Genomic DNA, 22,598 nt, shown 5'->3' on the forward strand with positions numbered 1-22,598 from the left:
TACCATATAGGTTTAGAATTCAATATGCTATATTCTAGCTCATTTAATTCAATAATTTGCATTAAAATAATCGTTCGTGTGGTAGCAAATGGGAAATTTTATATTATATTGTGCTGTTTATGCATTCGGTCACTTCATATTTTAAAACATTATTTCGATTAACTCTTCGTAATCATCCTAACGCATGATGCTCATTTACGATCACCTTAACAACATTTTCATATTATTGAAGATGCATAGAAACATGCATTGTTAGATTAGACCCTTTAAAAGACTCCGCAGCTTCAGACAAGGGCTTTGAAAGCTGATCGAAAGGAACTGCGAAGAGAAGAGGGAGAGAAGAAGGAATGTTTACCTTGAACGACAGAAGATTTATTGCCATATAGGGTAGGCTGCGCCTACACCCGGTACGACAATGGGTCTGGTCTTGCTTAAATCTACGGAATTTTCACTCATAACTAATAATGTCGACTAATATCTAATGCTAAAAGAATGATTCAGAAATGCTTTGTGTAGAGATCAATGAAGAATAAATAGTTAAATTAACTTGTTTCGCGAAAATGTTAGAAAATGTTGTCGCGTTAGAAAAAGTCGCTCATTTTACGATCCTCATATGGTTTAAAATTTTTGTTCGTGATAAAAGTGGTAATACATAGTTTACATAATATATCTTACTGTCCGCTAATTGAAAATAATTAGCCAGATCACCATTCCAAATTTCAGACTTGTATCTTATTTAGGAGGAGAGTTATTGGTTGCCTTCATTGTTAAGAACCCTCATAGGGATTGACGAGGCTGGCGGCCGCTCCACGGGGCTCTTAAGGCTCTGACTGAGAACCGCGAGCCCCCAGGCAGGGTCGGCTGGATCCCTATGGCGAGTATGGGATTCTATCTCTATGTTGAATCAGTATAACTCCGCTCGTAAATAAAATATCAGTCTAAATTTTTTCAGGGAGAAGTTTTCCTGATTAATTGAATCGAAGTTTAGCGACAAGGTTACATAAGCTAGAACAGTTTTGCAAATTAATCTTAACAAACTGGCATCACTCAGTAATATATCGGACAAGGTCCGTGCTAAAATTAGGCATACGTTGCAAACTTATATTCAACAGTATTTGGATCACATATGGTACTTCTTAATGCTAATAAATGAAATGTCGCGGACAAATATCGGAAGTTTGAATTGACGGGTAACTGCGCTAAATTATGATAGGCTGATAACTGTCCTGGGAAATGAGTTTCGGGGGTAACACGAGGAAACTTATATACATGGTCGCTATAAAGTCATGTTAACTGCTCATGGCAATGATGATGCCAAGAAATAGCCGAGGTCTACTTGTACTAGAGTTTTGCCAGTTATTCATCTATTACGGAAGGAGAATCTTAGCTCTTCATTCCGGATACCGGGGCCAATTTACGTGCGTTGTTGCTGAAGGGCTGAAGGCAATGTTTAATCTCATATTCATTGCAAAAAAATATAATTTAAGCAAAAAGCCAATATTCAAGGGTACGAATAATGTATCTAATCCTAATGCGTTATATAAAAAATAACAGTTATATAATAGTTTTATTTAATCACGTTTTTATTATATCCCAGTTCAATCACTATACAGTTCTTATTGTAGCACAATCACAGAAATGAGCGCTATAAGGGCGCGGTTGCTTGAATACAAGTGATACATATTAATGCCACTAGATTGCTTGAATCACAGATTCACTAGAAATCTAAAAGCGAAGAAAACTCCACAAAAATTCAACATATCTCTATTGCATGAAAACGTTTCGGAGTCCAGCTCCATCGTCAGTTCGATAAATCTAGAACACAAATGCGATCAGAAGTTAATAAAGTTTGGATTGAGAAGAAAAAAATACAGAAGTTAAAAAACCTTAATTTACAGGCAAATGGCAGAGTAATAAACTAAATACACAATTTATCTATTCACAATTTTTAGTGGATAAGAACTGAAGGCTTCATTTAAACTAGGCATCTCTTTAAAAATATACAAGGATTCCAAAATAGGCATATCGGATGCAACAGAACTAGAAGCTGAACCTTGAAGTCGGTGTCGGACACTGGAACGTTGCACGGTTCGGCGTGAGTGCGCACAGCCGAATGATATATGTTCATTAACTCTCAAAATCAACCTGTAAAACAATAATATCATGAAATAGTACCCAAGAGTCCGTACAGCAATAATAATTGCATATTCACGAAAATAGAATCAAATGCCTGAAACCTCTCTTCATTAGAATAATTTTTATTTATTTATCATCACAAAGTGGTAACCGACTGCCGCTATAGTACCTATAACTGAATTTCACATGCGCAAAGTGTCACACCTTAGGCCCCACAATAAAATAAATCACTGAATATAGGCACTATACAGCCTAGTGCAACGCATTAAATTTGTTATTATATTAGAATTTCGATGAATGCTACACATTATTTAATCATAATTTGATAATTTGAAATATTAGATAGACAATATTTAAGGGTACAATAATGAATTTAATCATTAAACTTTCTTTCTTGACATCAATAACAGAAATTAATCAAGCACGATATAAGTTACAAAAATGGACGCCATATAGGTGCGGTAGCTTCATTACATGATATATCTTTATTAACTCTCGGAATCAACCTGTAAAACAATATCGTGAAATAGTGCCCGAGAGTCCGTGCAGCAATAATTATTACGTATTCATGAAACCGGAATTGCATGTCTGAAATCTTCCTCTTTTTGAATTAATTTTTAATTTAATTTAATAATTGATAATTTACTAATAATAATTTAACAAAATCGCAGTGCATTTATTCAAGGTATCTTAATCTTCATAGCCGTTGACGCTTGGTAGCCTTCGAAGCTGGTGTATCAGCTCGACCTAAATTACACTTCAGGTACTCCGAGGCCTTTGGGGATCTTGATCTCTTAAGGGTGGTAAGCATAGCTTCAGCAGGAGGATTCCTGCTGACCATCGACCGCGCAGGAACAAGGCGGGCTGGTCGACTGCGTTCGTTCATCTTGCTCATCAAGCAACGCTTGGTGCTGAAGCATTGATGTTTTTTTGGCAGAAATTTGATTGCCGTCCCGATTGGTTCGGTTTTGCTGCTGTTCGAACGCGGGCGCACTGGCGCTGGATACGTGGCAGCTTTTCTCTGCAACTGATTTATGCCTTTAAGCAGCTGAGTTGTGCCTTTGCATGTCAGGTGACACCGAGGTAGGATGAGTTCACAGCTGAAGATGGAGAAAATATTGCGTTACATGTTTACACTGGCAGTTATTTGTGTATTTAAGACATTTCGATGTATACAAATGCTTTAATGACTAACTTTGATGGAATTTGTGAAGGCGATTCCATAAATTTGGTTTGCACAATTCTGCGAAGTAAAGGTCTCCTCTGCAGGTTTGAATGAATAATTAGCAATAAACTTTGTTTTTGTACGCTCTTAACCCCACATATAATGAGCGAGTAGAGCAGACACTTGTTGATCAATCATCAAGGTTTCTTCAAAATACTACGATAGGTAATGAGACGGTGCAAGATGATAGCCCATTCGTCGACTTGTTTTTTACGCACCCGTTGGTCGAACACAGCCGGGTCACCAGGTCTAGCAGCCACGGCACCTCCCTGTCTTCCAGCTCCACGCAGTGCAATTTTACAAGTGAATTAAGCGGCAGCAAGATGTCCTCAGGCTTTAGGCTGCGGCTCACAGCGACATCTGCATAACAAGCATGATACAAACTTGAGCTCTCATGTCCTTACCTGATGCTGTATCATATCAACTACTTTTCTATTTTCGTTTTTGGCGCTACCCATGTCCACTCCACTATTGGCTTGATGAATGAAGCATCAAAACAACGCCAAATATATAGCTATACACTCCAATAACACCTTCTTTTAAAGGCTTATAGGACAGTATATACTGACCAAGACAAATATAAGTCTAAATTTTAGCACAATATATCCCCACTCCCTTTTTGCAGCCCCCACTCATTTCCTCAATGTTGATCATCATGATTTAAGTTTTATGATTTTCATTATTACCTCCCGCACATTATTCATTTTTCTGAAAACGCGCTCAGAGAGAAACGAATGAATGACTTTTGTCGAAAAAGCGATACATTTTTCACCCTTATGTGGGCCATCAAGGCCAAATTTGGCCGGACAAAAGTGAAAATTGGTGTGACGAAAATTGGTGCCTTGTGATACATTCATTTTTCTCAGTGTGCTGTAGCGGCCCGACGTTCTGCAAAATGTCCGAGAACGAACCCTATATTGTCTTGCCTACGTACTCACTTTTACAAACGCCTAATAATGGTTTTAGCAGCAACAAGGACACTAACGTTTATCGTTGCATTTCACGGAGTTTAGAGTAGCCACGTCTTCTGCCGACTCAAGGCGTAGACCCAGAGTGCTGAATGACGTCATCTTCGCCAGAGTACAGGGCTCAACGTGGCCAAAGAAAGTCTTCAATGAACTTCTGTAGCGTGTGAAATGGAAATTAGGAATAGTAATCGAAGTAACTACGATTTTAATTCAATAATTTTTATGCGGTTAAAATTAATTTATTCACATTGTACGTACTGAAATTCCCTTTTAATTTGAAAATGGGGAATCCAGAAATATAACCAGACCTACGGACATATTTTTAACATTCGAATAGTACCTAAATTACGAATGGTAAAACTTCAGCATTATGAAGAAGAAAGGAATTCACTATTAGATAAGTAATTTCCTAAATCTTTAATGACGATGTTACAAACGAGACTAAGCAGAAAATTTATGAAATGCAGGGAAAATCAACGATACCGCGAAAAGCCTCGTACATGCCAAAGTCAAAATTACACTCGATCAGTAAAACGGAAAATCAGAGGAGATTGACCCGAAGTTCCATTGGGATCTTTTATATAAGTCGACTATTAGAGCAAACTTTATTTGATAGCAAACTTTAAACTCTAAGATAACTCTTATTTAATAGCACACTCTAAGATATGCCTAGACGAAATGACAACGTATAGCATACCCATGCTATCTAAAATTAATTCCTGATTGAAATTCAACTATAATCCTTGCCACATTACATACCCATAACCTGCACTCAGAAAAGGCTCCAGTCGGCTACAGTCCGTCAAAATCACGTCTTTTGACCAGAACGAGTCCATGATATGCAGATGAATATCTTGTTTGGCTTTGGCAAGAGCGATCAGTAGACGATGCAAACGCACGACGGGATCGTCGCCGAGAGAACGGACTAAGGTTGCTCCACAGCTCAACGGGGGAGCTTTCGGTCCCTCGTGGTCGATTAAGAATTGTTGCGTCTGGCATTCTCCGGTGATCGTCTGTAAAGCCCTAACCAGCGGGCGAAGTTTTTCTTGTATATGCGAAAAAATAACTATAATTGGGATCACTTCTCCGCTTTCAGATAAATTCATGATATCTCTGCTATCCATTCTTTTATTCAAATTCACGATTTCATTTATCTCCATGCTTGATCCTGAATCTGAAAAGGTCAGGTGTCAAATTAGGCATCGGACGCTGAAATAAAGTTGATTATCGGTTGATTTCAGGAATCACGGTGGCTCGACTGCATGGGAAATAAAAATAAGCCAAATAATTGTTCGATTCCTTGAAAATTGTAATGCATTGTCTAGCTGGTCATTAATCGTACACTTGGTCAGATTTTAACCTGGAATCAACATTGATTCAACGTTTAAAAAAACTGGTCACATTTCATCCTGAAATCAACATTGATTCAACGTTTAGAAATATATCAACATTTAAAGTACCAATGTCGACGTTCTTGCAACGTTAAAATAAGGTTGTTTTACGTCTCTTCTAGTTTTTGTCAGATTTCGACATTGATTGGACGTTTAATTAGGGTCGCTTAACATTTTAACCTGAAATCAACATCAATTGAACGTTTAAAAGTAAATCAACATTAAACGTAAAAATATCGACGTTATTCAACGTCGAAGTGGCAGACCGTCGAATCGCGGTCTGCCGCGATCCCGGGTTCGAATCTTGCTATGGTCGAATGGTTCTTCCAGCGAAGAATTAAAGTGAAGTGATTAGATCGGGTTGTAAGTAGTATATCTATATCTAATTACATACAAATTATTGCAATGAGATGCTCATGTAATGTAACAGTTACGATAAAACATGTATAATGAAATCCGGTTGCAACATTGCATTGAAGTGTCAGTGCGACGTTTCAGGAAAAACGTTGCTTTACTTTTCATTCAAAACCTATTTTCAACGCGATCCCAACGTTGAAAAAAGGTTGGTTTTTCAACGTTTATTCAACCAAAGAATTTGATGTTGCCGCAATGTCGTAGTAGCAACATTGATTCAATGTTTCATTGTAACGTCAGCACGAAGTTTCGTGAATGACATTTCTTCAATTTTCATTCTGAATCTCTTTGCACCCTGATCTCAACGTTGTAATAGGTAGTTGTTACAACGTCGATTCAATCAGCTTACTGGGCGAAACCTATACTCGAAAGCCTACTGGGGCGAAACCTCGAATCGATTTGCCTGGCAGCTTTGGTCTTTGGCGATCAAGATCGCGAACCGAAAACTGTGAGCACTATATAAGGTGGTTAAGGGGAGCGTCTCCCTCCAAAAAACTTTTTTATTTACGGACGGATCACTTTGAAACTTGGTACACATATGTAAAACAAAAATTTAAAATTTTCTTGGACGTGGGAATTTTTCGAAAAAAATGACAGAAAACGCGAACTTCATAGAAAACGGAAAAAGGAGGCATTTTTTCAAAATCCATCTCCTCATTCAATTAACGTGCTACAACATCGAGATACATATCATTCGATTCATAAAAATTATATCCAGCGATTCGCCGTATCTTTTTTTCCAAATTCTTATTTATATGGGTGGGGGGTTTTATCACCCGTTTTTCGATTTTTGCCCCAGATTATATTTTTGCAAAATATAATGCAAACTAAAACGAAATTACAAAAATGCTAAGAGCATTCTATAGATTTTTTTTTAATCGAATGTTATATCTCTCAATGCTGTTGCTTGAAAATCATAGGAGGAAATGTATTTTTAAGATGACGCATTTTGGAAATTTTAATTCTTCAGGAGAGCCAAATAAGTAAATTTTACTGAAAAAAGGAGGATATGCCAAAAGAATTGCTTTATATTGTAGCTTTCCCATTGCCAATTAGTTGCGCTTAGGGGGCCAGAACGCATCGTTAGACTTATTCTTTTACAGTTTAACGTGAATAATAAGCTGTATATGCGACTTTTGTGGTAAATTATTGCATGTACATCCATGATATATGCTTTCTTGAACGCTCATCTTTTGTAGTTTTCAAACGAGTGCAAACACTTTGCAATTAACGCAAATAATGATATATAAATACCATTTTTAAATTAAAATTTGTAAATATTGTTAGAAAAATAATCATTTATAAAAATTTGTTGAACGCGTCTAGTTTGTAGCTTTCAAATGAGTGCAAACACTTTGCAATTAACATAAATAATGATCTATATATATACGGATTTAATTTAACGAAATTTTTTAATATATTGTTAAAAAACGTTCATTGTATACATTTTTGGAATTGCTTCACGCAGAAACTAGAGCACGCACATACATGCGATGTACTGAGTTAGACGCGCCTCTTCAGCAGCTACAAAATGAGTCAAGAAAAATGAAAAGGCAAAATTTTCAATTTATGATCGAGATGCTCCTCTTACGCATTAATGTTAGTATTTATAAATCTTGAACAAGAAAATTTTTCATTGAGATCTCAGCCAAAAATATTTAGTTGGTTTCGAAAGCTGATTCTGTATTTAATTTCACTCTCAAACAAGAGTTTCATTCTAGAGTCCTAGAAGAAGACTCTAGGCACGATCAATTTTTTTTATGAACAGTCCTAACAAAAGTTTATTTGTACACTGTAGAGCCAAAAAACACACTCCAATTAATTCTTTCACATATTATATTTTTAGCCATGAAAGCAGTATTTTGAGCTAAAAAACTAATTTGTTGAATTTGTTTAGATGTTCAGTGATAACGAGTAGGCTGTGAGTCAGGCACTGTAAATGCCGACGAAGCACTGACAGCTTATAGGTGCGTATCACTAATATATCTACACTGATAGATAATGGTGATAATCCTATGCGTCATAAAAAAAACAAAGCAATTAAAATTTCCATTGTTCGTCATTGAACACCGTAGGAGTTATTTATCATCAAGATATATTTATGGGGTAGTAGTGAGCATTATTCTATTATTAATTTTCTTACTGATTTTTATTATATATTTATGTATTCATGTATTTTATGTATTCATGATTTTGATCCCGAGCAATCTGTAGGTTAAATCCAGAAAATAGGTTTTTCTAATATCTATTACAGAATCCCATGGCAAGGTGTGTATGTGTGTCGTGTCAGTTAATATTTGTTAATACTCTGTCGTGTCATCCGGTTTGTCATTTATTCCCTGAACATATGTATATTCTAGTATGATTTTGTATATATAGATCAATAAGTATTGACCTGTATATATTTTAGTGACCAGATTTGTCTTATATTTTATTCATTTCATTTGTGTTATCTCTTACCAGCAGTCTTGAACCTGGACTAAGGAGTCTGGAACACAAAGGAGTCTAGACCTAGTACGCACTGAGGATCTAGCGACCTGTTAACATCCAAGGGAAGTAGACAACTGAGAACCTGGGGCAGATCCCCTAAAACGGCGATATCTTATCAGCAAACTTATCTTCTGCTGATAAGAGAGTGGGATCAACGCAAAAGTTGCAAATGCTTTCAAAAACAACTTACATATTCACTTGCGTTCCCCGTGAGTGTTCACATCTAACGGATTCGACTTAGTTCTCAATAGATTGGCATTCATGCAGTACTTGGGCCGTTGGAACTTGAATAGCATAAAATCAAGAAGGGATATAGTATTCGGTTATCCGTGATGTAACGCAGTGCTTTGAAATGTGCAAAAAAATTCTGATCTGCAAATTTATCCCAGACTTGAGTGAGTGAAATTAAAACTATAAATAAAAAATTTGGTCGAAAATGGACACCACCTAGTGCAGCAAAAAATTTTTGAGATGAAAGACTTTCTTATAGCTACGTAATCAGACACCTGCAGTAGAAATTGTTGACAAAAACTATATAGAATGAACCTGTAATTAATTTTGGAGCCAGCCAAGCGAAAGATATTTTTTTCAATGCAAAGATATTGTAACAGTATTAGTAATGTAAACACAAACATTTTTATATCACATTGTTATTCAAATTGATAGTAAGTTATTATAGTAGTATGCGCCGAAACTTTTTCAATCTGTTATATAAATGGGTTATGAAATGGTATGATATTTAATTGTAGTAGTCTTCAAGAGTTCTAACAGATGATGCTATTCATAGCATTTGCACTTATATATTTCAATTATTTTTGATTTGAATTGTACGCAATGCCTTCTTACAACCAATTGAAGCAATGTATTTATATATAATGATGCATCATTACTCTTACCATCATTCTCATGATTTCCTCGAGGCAATACTATTAAACAGGCAAAATTATTTGGTTGCATTCATCGAACTCATATCATATCGTTTGATCAAACTGTATTCAGATAGGAATTTTTTCAAATTTTTCTTACGTTCCATTCAGCTCAACGCGATGTCGATTTAGATTCTGTGCCAAATTCGAACTTTTTATCCTAATAATTCAATGTTTATAATCTGCAAGGTACCAATTTGAAGTTCTTTGAGCATTTGATTTCCGCTATAAAAATATGTTTTCATTTATGGAGAGGTAATTTCCTAATTGATGTCCTATTTCTCAGTTGCTGGCAATTTAAAAATACGATCTTATTTAAAAACTAATTGAAGGTTTTTGTTGCTGCTTACCGGTTGGAGATTTTAAAAAATAAATTTTATATTATGATATTATAAATCGATTCTCACATAGCAAAAAATGCTTGTCAGAAAAAAAATTCTATGTACTGCCCTGCTAGTATAACCCGAATGCAAATTTAAGTTTTTATTAAATAGTTCAATGGCTGTTTTCTCTCATGTTTTTGACAGGTCTTTTTCTACTTAGACAACCAAGGCTTCATCAAAATTAAAAATGTCAAATCTTTACCTGGTAACAATAAACGCCAATTCAGAGCAAAGACATGCCTCGCATTGTTGGAAAATAGAAGGGAATCGCGAATCGCAGGAAGCCATATTACGCCTTAGGAGAAAAGAAAAGCCTGAAAGTCAACAGGTTCTTGTGATTTCTACCGCTGAAAATCCTGTGGTGCATTTAGACGAACTCCTTGTCAAATTAGCCGATGCAGGTTGTGAAATTGATCTACGTATCCTAGAATCGTTTCGTACACGAAAAGTGCGTCTTAGCGACTGCGACAGAATGGAAAAGTTCATCAACACTGGGCATGGGTAAGCGAGTCCTGTTAATCGTATAATCGGCAGTGTCTCTTGAAAAACGTGTTTCATTATGCTCCCTGAAGTGTTAAAACGAATAACCACCATATGATCATGTATCTTAAGTAAATTCGTTTGGTATCTGAATTAAATAAAGACTACGGGAGCGCGCACGTCCCACTTCTAAGTATATATTGTTTTAAAATAATAATTTTTATGAGGCTTCTTGAGAAAATTTCTTTAGATATTTTCACAAATCGAATGAATGATTTCATACGAAATCTCTTAGCTTTCACTACTGTCTGTCCCTACTCCGACGATCTGTTTAGTGTTTATATATTTCACTTCAATATTTGGTGAAGATGCATATAAATTTGGGTGCTCGGATTAGTGGAGGGATTAACCGACGGACATAAAATTAATATTCCTCTCGATTCCATTTCAAGTCACAGGTCAAAACTCAAAAGTTTTTACGGCTACGTGACATACCAAACGCGCCAACATATGGAAGAGCTGGAGGAACTCGGTCTGCATTTGAAAACAGACGAAGACATGGAGTCGCTCAGCGCCAGGGACTGCAAAAGAAGTGAGCAGCAGGCGGATGTAATTCTAAATGGGATGTGTTGTTAGGATGTACACGTCCCGCCGAAATCGTGGGAATTGTCGATTCTATTGAATCAGCAGCCATTTTGCCGAATCTGTATACTATACTATAGGAATCTGGGGTTAGGTCAGCAAGCCAAATTTTTTAATACGTAAAAATAAAGGAACTTGACCAAATTGACCAAACATTTTCTAACTTTAATGTCGATTTATGTTCTAACTCTAACTATAATGTCCGATATTCTAAATCAGCAACAAAATGTTGATTCTACACGTTAGGCAAATTGGCTGTCGATTCCATAGAATCGGTAATTTCGCGATTTCGGCACGACATACACATGGAGTGGGGATGCGGTGGGGTAGATATGAGTGAATGCGAAGGGTGGAAACTTCTCACTGACTGCTACGAATAATGTGAGAACAAGTTATTTCATCTGAGTTGCGATAAGAACATCACTGTTGTCTTTTGAGAAATACTGTACCAATCGACTGGAAGATGAAATTTGCTTGTGCTTGATTTCCAGATGTATCCGTGGATCCAAAACGGGAACTCAGCGGCAACAACCCTCTTCAGATAAATTTTGTACATGACACTTGCCTGACTTGCGTCAAGCTGGAAGACGATGAGATTCCATCGCTCATGGACGTGGCGGAGAAGCTGGTGCCAAAAGATTATCCAAAGTGCGTTTTGTATCTGAAATTAAGAATGCCTACCTGGTATAATGAATCAAAACTTAAGCTAATATTTTTTTTAATTAACAATCGCAACTTTTTACTTGCAAATATGTACCCTTTATGCCATGACATTTAGGAAGCTCTAATCATATGAAGCAATTGAAAAATAAGCTGTTCTTCATTGCATTATGATAAAATTTTGGACTAAAAATTTTGTTTAGATTTTTTTTAAGGAGGGCACATTTCCAGTCAATAACATTCTTACTTTTTTCATGAATTGTTTAAGAACCACTTACACGTTACTTAACTTAGATTATGGAGTTTTGAATAGACATTTTTGACTAGTAAATACTAACTAGATTCTATTGATGAGCAGGAATTACGAGCTGCACCTGCCTAAGAGCAGGTTAACCAAAAATGGAGTATTAGAACTTATGAGTCAAGTCGGCCCGGCCTTCAAAAAAGTGTGTCTGGAATCTGAAAAGATTTTGGAGTCCGATCGCTCTTATTTGGAGGAGCAGGCAAAGAATAAGAAATTGACTCTATCATGGAAAGTAGAACCATGAAGAAACTAACAGCATTCCTCTGAGATTGAATGGCAGTCCAATTTTACAAGACGGTGCTCAAACAGAGCCAAAATTCCTTGCTATATATTGGCGTAATCATTTTGAAAATTACTATTCGGCCGAGTCATGTTAGAAAGAAGTGATTTAAGACAATACAGGGATAAATAACGCCATTATAACACAGCAATGAAAATAAATTCTTCGCATACGTCTTCCCACATATTGGACTCATTATCGGATATATTAAGAACTGATTCTTCAGAAATCGTTTCTGGAAAAGTTATTCGGCCAGAAATTGGTGATGTGGCAACTGCTGTGACGCTTTAACTGCATGCAGAACTGATCATCAAAGCTCTTTTTGTTATGGCTAATCACACTAAACCGCATTGTTCACTTCCTTAATGTTTTGATTAAACATTTCTTCTTTTTTAGATCTAATTGTCTTTCAAAAGTGGCTTTAAAAAAAATAATTTTTTGTTAACTCACTGATAACCAGCTTAATAGTCGCTGATGCATGATGTCACTTGCCTATATACGGCGACTCGTTGGAACAATCGTGTATAACGTCAGTCACAATTCACATTGTACTGGCAAAGAAACACATTGCTGTACAAGTTCTCAAATTGTAAAGCAAAGAAATGGTTTGTCTTTTATTTTATGAAAAGGTTTTCCGTTTCATTGACCAGACACCACGTTTCCATATACTGCTCCACCCTATAGCTATATAGTTTCAACATTTTCCAATGAATGCGGCCCGCCCCAGTGGTGAGGCTCAGAAACATGAGGTGGCAAGTAGAGAGTTAATCGAAAAAATAATTTTTCAATTTTTTGCCCATAACATACAAATTTTTCGGTGATATTGGACATATTTTTGGCTACCTAGCTGGAAGCAACAACAAGAAGCGTGCAAGCTTTTAACAATTTCAGTTTGCTTCCGGATTTGAGGATAGGCAATTTTTGACTTCGTTTCAGCACGGCATTTTTTTCGATCAGATTATGTTGATGCATTTCCAGGAATTAGGGAGCTGTAAGTTTCCACTATTACTAATGATTTGGGGCCATACGTTCAAAACTCGCTAAGTGAATGGAAGTACTTACGCTCTATTATCTTGTCTATGATTGGAGGATTTTGCTTGAAAAGCCATCAATGATTGGCTGATGAACTTACGATCTCGTAACTTTTTTTGAAAGTATAGGCCCTGGTGACTGACTACGAAGTTAATCATAATGAAGCAGCTATTCATCCAGTTTGTATCAAGTGTCAGGAGCAGCAAGTTCAGATGTGATTTGAAGGCACTCGTTATCTAGATACGGATAGGTAAAAAATAAATCTTAAATACTAGTATCAGATTTTAATTCTACTTTAGTTAGATTTCTTCCCATCTCCAAAACGGCATGTGCCGGAAACGGCCGCATTTTGATCACGATTGAACTTATATATGTATATTGTCTCCAGTATGTATAGCTGATTACCTGATTTGCTTTGTATAGTGTGAACTGGCATTCCTTTCCTAAGTTGTTGCTTAAATTGCTTTCACAAACAATCTAATAAATATTCAAAAACATGTAGATGACATGAAAATCTAGATGATATATGCACGACGGTTTTTGCATTCAAACAAGTAGGTGAACATGAAAAGATAGGAGCAAGGGTATAGATTGGCGTTATATTTTCAAATTTCATGTGCACAATATTAAGAGCGGATTCGAGCGTCTACGTATAGAAACGGCAATTAGAATGATCAAATTTCTATTGCACCTGCAGTTCCTGCTGATGTAATCGTCGAAATAATGATCAAGTTTTTTCAGATGATATTTAACTCATACCTGCATGTGAAGCTGAGATTTACCTTTCATATGTTGAGGAAATTCTGGATTGGAGTGGAATTTGAGCATTCTGGATTAGAGGGGAATTAGAGGGGAATTGTGCATTCTGGATTAGAGGGGAATTCTTGATTAGAGAGGAGTTTGGATATTCTGGATTAGAGGGGAATTCTTGATTAGAGGGGAGTTTGGGCATTCTGGATTAGAGGGAATTGAGCGTTCTGGACTAGAGGGGAATTAGAGGGGAATTGAGGATTCTGGATTAGAGGGGAATTTGATCATTCCCATATTGAACCCAACAATTTGCTTCTCTTTGCCACGCAGTATCTCTGTCATATTGACTCCTCAGCAGTGTCATCTCTAAACCAAAATATAAGTGTGCTCACAATTAAGCACGGTTGGAGAAACGCGGTTTAGCAATCAAAATTATTGGCAAAAAAGGCTCAGTGAAAAATGCAGGAAAATTTTTTACTTATCTTACATATTTTCAAGAAAAAAATATTTTCTACTGTGGTTATTGTCCGCCCATGGTCTAATTTTTGCTTCTGATTTATGTTATGACGGGATAAAAGCATTCATTATTTAACCTTTTCAATATTCTATTAGCAGATCTTATTCATTCCGCCCCTCTTTAACAGCACTCTGTGTTGGTTGGATAAAGTTAAAATGTTGTTTGTAATAATTATTGGAGCTGCAGAGGCAGTAGCATGTATATTTATATGTATATATTCCTACTGCTTCAGAAAACTTTCTCGACCGAGTGCCCTACTTTGTACGAAATTTTCACGCCATTGATGCCGTAATTTGATTTTCGTGATTTCTTTTATCAAGCTGGAAATATTTCGATAAATATCCCCACGTGAACAGCCTCGTTAGTTTATTTTTAGCGTGCATAAAAATATTTGTTTGCCCATGTGTGAGTCATCCTGATCCAGTTTGCTGCAGGTCAGCAATAGAGTGCCGATCTTTGTGCTACCGCCGATCCCACAGTCTCTCATCGGTCAGTGTGTATGAAAGTGCTTCACAATTTGGACAATATGACCCTTCTTTTTTATTAAAGTACATGTTAAATCGGGCATATACACAACAGCTCTTTATGAATTTTCCAAAGGTTGTACTCGTAAATTTTCCGTCGTACACATTAAGTTGTATAAAAGAAACCATGGCGTCAGTTTTCGAGGTTGTTTGCTATGATTAGAGTCAGTAGATTAGATAGTATGGTATTATAGTAAGCGTAAATATTTTTCGGTGAAATCCCAATCTTTAATTCTTATAATCGTGATTCAGTTTGTGATAAGAGTTCTTTATGCTTTAATGTTCTCTGCAATACGGAGGTAATACGGTAATACCACGATGTACGTAAACGCTTTTGAATCGTTTTAAATCATTTTTGGAATTTTGAATCAAAGAATATTTACAGCAGCTCATAAATTCCAGTGCATGACTAACTTTGAACATACAATTATGCTATATATATCCAGCTGATACGAGTGATATCCTGCCAGAAGATTATGGTTTCCCTCATGCATTTCGCTAGAATATGAGAAGTCGCATTTGTTTTATCACAGTAAATGCTTAGAAATGAAGTGATGTGTTATCCATTGATCCTTTCTAAATTCTTAAGAAAACTGATAAGAAGTTATGAAACTGAGTCCCGCTGCTGCCTGATAAAAGCATGATTGATTTATCACCTAAGTCCTGCTTATAGGTGACACATGCACCTTGGTCGGCAGGATTTTTTGATCTCATTTCTACAGCTATTTTTATCCGTGAAAATTTCGAGAAGTGAAATCTACATTTGAACGCCGAACAAGTCAGAACTTATAACAACACTTTATTATCGGTTAAGATAGAAGTGTCATAAACGTGTGAAGTTATTATACGCACAAGAAAGAACAACGCTAATGCCATTACAATAATAATCCTCGATGCTCCACTAATAATTTTTATGTGTAAATCAGCCTGATTGTTTTCTGAACTAATATAACGCACAGTTCAGAAAAATTTTGCGTAATATCAGTCTTCTTGATACATGAATCTGATTGTAGCTTATATATAAAACTATTTTTTGAGTTGTTGTTATTATTATGTATGAAACGTTAAGAAAAAATTTTCCGGGTCGAATGAATGCATGAATGAAAGAGGTCTAAAAATCCATTTGAAAAAAAAAATGAATAATTTAGCACATTAGGCTCATTCGTACCGAAGACGCAGAACTAAAATCCTAACATATAAAAAAATTAGATCAGTACTCACTGCAGTGAGTGACAGAGAGCACATTTTCTTGTCCGTCCGCGTGAAGTCACGGGCGGACGGACATGACGAACATAATAGCGCCTTTTTTCGATAAATGAGATAATGCGCTAAAAATTAGGATCTCACTGCGCACATGAATGTGACTATTTAGGATAAAATATTTGCATAAATCTGCGGGTGACGTTCGGTCTGTTACATCTGTTCGCTTCCACACTTCTTTTGTGTTTATTATCCAGCATAAGCATCTGATTAATCTACAAATAATAATTATTACCAAAGCTACTCCTCACTCTTACATAGTTTCTCTCACTATATATGAGGATATAACTATTCAAAAAAGTCCGAGCGAACAACTTTATTTTTTAGCGCATTTTCACATTTATTCAAAAAAGTCCGAGCGAACAACTTTATTTTTTTAGCGCATTTTCACATTTATGGAAAAAAGGCGCTATTGTGCTCGTCATGTCCGTCCGTCCGTCCGTGACTTCACGCACGAGAAAATGTGCTCTCCGACATTCACTGCAATGAGTACTGATCTAATTTTTTCAGCTTGTTTCTTGAACATGTACTGAAGCTTTGCCTGCACCTATCTTATATAGTAGGTGCAGTAACGATTAAGAAACGACTTCAGATGACCACCGGGATGCTCAGGAACGACAGTCATGTAGTGCTAGAAACGCATGAAATTATATTGAATCAATGTTACAGTTTCCAACGTATTACATTTTCCAACGTATACCAAGTAATATTTTTATTGAAAGGATATTTTTATGTAGTAAAGTGAGGAACCACAAAAAGTAAAAAACAATAAATTGCTTATTTCTGAATTGCCGCTGCTTGGGTTTCGATTCTTTATGCCTACTTGCAGCTATAATTTGAAATTTTTAAGACAGGAAACTGAAAATCCATTTTATTTTCACGGAGTAGTTTCAGCTGTTTTTTCGTCGTGTAATCTATTCTTTCCACAATGTCACTGACATAGGAGAGAAATCAACAAATTCAATAACGTTTACCCATGCTGGTAATTTCAATATTAGACCTGCTATGTAGAAGTCATTCGGAATATGTTAGTTAAATACTTCGAAGAATTAAAGATATTGAAACGATCAAGTCAAATAGTCATATTTATGTTGAAGTTAGTCATATTTATGCAGAATTGCAGTCCAGAATTGAATTAGTTCACTCTTTAATTCGTACATCAATCAATATGGTACTAATTGATATTCACTTGTAACTAAAGCAATAGATAGCGTTTTTCGTAATGAGATGAATCTCTGGAATGAATAACCCGCAGGGGAAACAAGGAAAATGAACACTGCGCGGATATACCACGCTGGTGGATTATTGCAGGCAAACGAGTGAAGTTTATAGACCATAATGAATATTTTTACCAGGGAGGTGACCTACATCATATTGTATCATGATGCTCTCTGAAGGCTAGAAAACTTCATCACATCATCACGCAAGCCATCACCACTCAATACATCACCATACAAGACATCACCAAGCAATGCATCATCACGCAATACATCACCACACAACACATTACCATACAATACATCACCACACAATACATTATCATACAATACATCACCACACAACACATTACCATACAATAAAATACATCATCTCACAATACATCACCTCACAATACATCACCTCACAATACATCACCTCACAATACATCATCTCACAATACATCACCTCACAATACATCACCTCACAATATATCATCTCACAATACATCATCTCCCAATACATCACCGCACAATGCATCACCTCGTAATATATCACCGTACAATACACCACCACGCAGTACATCCCCACACTCACCACACAAGATATCAGTGCATTAATTAATTTACAAAAAACTCGAACAAAACCCTCTGCAAAACTGATCTACTCGGGGTCCATGCGTATGGGACAGGGACGCATGGACCCCGAGGGAGGCCAGAGGTTAACTTCAGTGCTTTTTTAGAAAAGAGGAAACAAATACAATACCAGATTCAGCAGCTGGAAATAAATCAACTCCAGATGCAGGAGCTGCTGAGCCAGGGGCGCCTGGCAGAGTGGTGGAGACGCAGGTAAGCGCACCAATAAGGGAAGAGTCTGGCATTCTGCTGGCTAACATCGAGGGGCTCTTCCCACTGAGAGCGCGTCACAAGATTGGCGTGCTGCGTGAGATGGCCGATGAGGGTGGGATCTTTATGATTGCACTAACGGAGTCGCACCTAAGAAAAGATATAATTACAATGGAAGGATTCCAACACTACCGCGCGGTCAGGAAGGAAGGGAGAAAGATTGGTGGAGTAATTGTCTATCTTAGGAACTCTCTTGCAATAAGCACTGTAGAATTGAGATCGAAATCTGGAAACTCTGAGGGATTTGGTGAACACGTGCTACTTCACATAAAAAAATATGACCTGTGCGTAGCCATAGTCTATAGACCGCCTGCTTGTCTGCCGGGAAATTTCAACAAAACCCTTAAGGAAATAGAGACCAGGGTGGCTGAACTTGATGACCCTGCCCCCAGCCTGATAATAGGGGGGAACTTCAATCTCCCACGAATCCGTTGGACAAGCCCTGACGGCTTAGAGGTCGATGACTGCGACACAAGTCAAGAAGCCCAACTTGTGAAGTTTGCTGCGGAACACTTGCTCAGTCAGCAGGTACGGTCGCCGACAAGAGAACACAATATTCTCGATCTCTTCTTTACTAATAATGAAAGAATGGTGTTGACGTTCAGGTTGAAGAAACCTCACTGTCTGACCAACGCTTAGTGTTGGTGAAAACGACAATTGGAATTGAAACCCTGCCCAGGTCTATACCCCAAGAGGGACTGGCAGGACTTAACTTCCACAATCGAAGAACGGAGTGGGCGGGCAATTCGGAATGAAATTGACGAAATCGATTGGAGAGCTGAGTTTCATGAGATGAATGCTGAGGAAATCTACTCAAAACTGTGTGAGAAACTAGCACAGGTGTGCGTGCGTCATACCCCGAGAAAATCAGGCCCTAAAGTTCGCAGCATTCCGGGAGACCGACGAATCCTCATAAGAAAACGCAAGCGATTACATAAACAAATAGCTGAATCCGCCGGTGATATGAGACGGAGGTTAGTAGATTTGCACAAGAAAATTGAACTCAGAAGAACAAGCCGCGGTAGAGCGAGTGGTTGAGGTCATCAAAGAGAACCCCAAGTATTTTTAGCGCATTTTCTCATTCATGGAAAAAATGCACTATTGTGCTCGTCATGTCCGTCTGTCCGTCCGTCTGTCCGTCCGTTCGTGACCTCAAGTTTTCGTCGACGAGAAAATGCGCTTTCTGTCACTCACTGCTGTGAGTACTGAGTTATATTTTTTTAAATACGCTCAGTCCAAGGCCAAAATAAAGACGCCAGTAGGCCCGCTTAAGGATAACGATGTCATTGTCGGAGATGACCATGGCATGTGTGAGTTACTGGGAGCACAGTTTGAATCAGAGCTCAGTAACCCCCACTAGTCAAGGGAGGAGAATGAAATTGAAGTTCTCCAGGGGCTGCAAGGCGGAAGAGGGTTGGAGAACATTGAGTTTCGACCGGAAGACATGGAAATAAATATCAAAGAACTGGCGACGTTTTCAGCGCCAGGACCCGATGGAATTCTGGCAGTGCTGGTGAAGAAGTGTGTTGGAAGTGCTGGTGAAGAAGTGTGTTTGTCACAGTTACTGAAGCACCATCACCGTCTTGTGGCCCAACTGGAGGATGGAGCTTGTGTGGGCGTGGTATACCTGGACTTTGCTAAAGCTTTTGACAAAGTTAACCATGAGGTGCTCTTTAGAAAGCTGAGGCTGTTGGGGGTATGAGAAAGCATGTTGAGGTGGATCCACAACTTCCTTACAGATAGAGTACAAGCTGTCGCAATTGGAAACTCGAAATCGAGATAAGCGATGGTAAAAGCGGAGTTCCGCAAGGCTCAGTGCTTGGACCGATCCTCTTCCTCATCCACATAGCCGATATCGACTCGGAATTCACCCACGCATCTACATCGTCATTTGCGGACGATACAAGAGTGCTGATGAAGATCACAGCTGACCTAGACTGCGAGAGGTTACAGGATGACTTTTCGTCAATCTACGATTGGGCACTAGTGAACAATATGCAGTTCAACGGCACCAAGTTCGAAGCAATGAGATACAGATTCCGCACAGAGATCGGGATGCCACATCGCTACTTGGCATCAGATGGCACAGAAATTGAGGAGAAGCAACTAGTTCGAGATCTCGGAGTGTTGATGAGTACTGAAGCCACGTTCGATGCCCATCTCGCGGAAATAGTCGCGCGCAGCCGGCAACGGATGGGGTGGATATGGCGGACATTTCGAACGAAAGAAGCAGCCAATGATTACACTCTTCAGAGCTCTCGTGCTCCCCAATCTTGAGTATTGCTGCAAACTTTGGTCGCCACTCAAGGCGGGTGCGGTGCGGAAACTAGAGGCAGTGCATCGAACCTTCACGTACAGGATCAACGACACGAGGGAGCTGAACCTGAACTACTGGGGAAGGCTGAAACACCTGGGACTGTACTCACTGGAGAGGAGAAGAGAAAGGCATATCATACTGTACACTTGGAAAATTATAACCGGACTGGCTCCCAACTTTGCGAGTGAGACCTCCAGAATAGTGACGCATTACAACGAAGGGAGGGGGAGACTGTGCAGGGTTCCCCATTTAATAACCGGGCCGCAGCCAGAGTACAGACTCTTCGTGAGGGATCACTGTCCGTTGTAGGACCGAGGCTCTTTAATGCCTTGCCAAAAGCGCTGAGAGGAGGGGAGTTTACCCTTGCAACATTCAAGAGACGACTGGACAAGTGGTTGAGAAAGATCCCGGACTGTCCAGTAATGGAAAACTNGCCGTAGTCATTGAGCACTGAGTCAGTGACGTATGAACGTCACGGACGACGTGCCGTAGTCATTGAGCACTGAGTCAGTGACGTGCCATCGTCACGCACTTGAACAATCGTCATAGTCGCAAAGTTCTGCAATCGCGAGGCATTAGGCAATCTTAGGCAATCATCTACTCTTCCCAATCGTCCATTCTTCGGACCGGCGAGAGATTGTTAGTAAAGATTGGAGAGCAGCTTTGGCGCTTAAATTCTATTTAATTTAATTCTATTTAATTTTATATATAATTCGGCTCTTTAATTTTATTTAATTTAATTCTATTTAATTTTATATTTAATTCGGTGCTTTAGTTTTATTTAATTTATTTCTATTTAATTTTATATATAATTCGGTGCTTTAATTTTATTTAATTTAATTCTATTTAATTTTATATTTAATTCGGCTCTTTAATTTTATTTAATTTAATTCTATTTAATTTTATATTTAATTCGGTGCATTAATTCTATTTAATTTAATTCTATTTAATTTTTTATATAATTCGGCGCTTTAATTCTTCGGCGCTTCGGCCTCTACAGAGCAGCTTCGGCGCTGTAATTCCAACAAGGCGGTCAAAATACTTGAGTTTTGCTCCAAATTTTTCCAATTTATGTTTTCTAAGATCCCGAAACTAAATCAGATTTGATAACTTATTAACGTTCTCGTAGATTGAAAAGGAAAACCTTGCTTAAAAAGATTAAACTGCTGGTGGAACTGTTTTCAATTGTAATTACCGAAGAACAAAAGGACTGGAAGAATTTATATGAAAAATTATGAAACAGCGTAAAATATGATAGTTTCTGAATGTAAGTGTGCGACAGACCAGGAAATCCGTGTTAAATTTAGGTAATGGTTTGTAACAAAGGTTGGAAATATTGGGTTGAATTGAAGTGAACAATAATAACGAAGGTTGGGACAAGCGCGTTGAATTGTGATTTATAACAACAGGGGTTGGACCAACTGTATTGAATTTAAGTGAAGATAATAACAAGCGTTGGAACAGCTGAGTTGAATTAAATTGAATGATGATAACAAGCGTTGGAACAGCTGTGCTGAATTAAGTTGAATGATGATATAAACTAAAAAAACAGCGTTGGAACACATCCATGCGACAACATTTCTTCTCGCTTCGAGTCCTCGACATGTGGAACAGCCTCCCTGATAGCATCGTTGACGCTCCGAGTATGAACGCCTTCAAGAACAGACTAGACGAAGCTATGCAGGAGCATATGTTCAGTCTTAAAATGCCTAGCAAATTACGGACCAGGCAATAAGTCCAACAGCTATCTCAATCAATCGTCAGCTATGGAAAGATCGGGTTCCAAAGGCCGGATCC

The 22,598-nt window shown here is 37.8% G+C and overlaps 1 protein-coding gene across 1 annotated transcript; it reads right to left on the bottom strand.

The window, feature by feature from the left end:
• Window positions 1–2,536: 2,536 nt before the first annotated feature.
• On the bottom strand, window positions 2,537–8,668 carry LOC108674380. The gene is made up of 5 exons (XM_018162320.2): window positions 8,595–8,668; window positions 5,089–5,503; window positions 4,347–4,483; window positions 3,580–3,721; window positions 2,537–3,236 (listed from the first exon to the last, which is right to left on the bottom strand). The coding sequence occupies exons 2-5, from the start codon at window positions 5,487–5,489 to the stop codon at window positions 2,834–2,836; spliced, it is 1,083 nt and encodes a 360-aa protein (XP_018017809.1). The 5' UTR covers window positions 5,490–5,503; window positions 8,595–8,668; the 3' UTR covers window positions 2,537–2,833.
• Between the last annotated feature and the right edge of the window lie 13,930 nt (window positions 8,669–22,598).

Source organism: Hyalella azteca, unplaced genomic scaffold (assembly GCF_000764305.2).
Source record: "Hyalella azteca isolate HAZT.00-mixed unplaced genomic scaffold, Hazt_2.0.2 contig1411, whole genome shotgun sequence".
In the NCBI taxonomy this organism is placed as follows: domain Eukaryota; kingdom Metazoa; phylum Arthropoda; class Malacostraca; order Amphipoda; family Hyalellidae; genus Hyalella; species Hyalella azteca.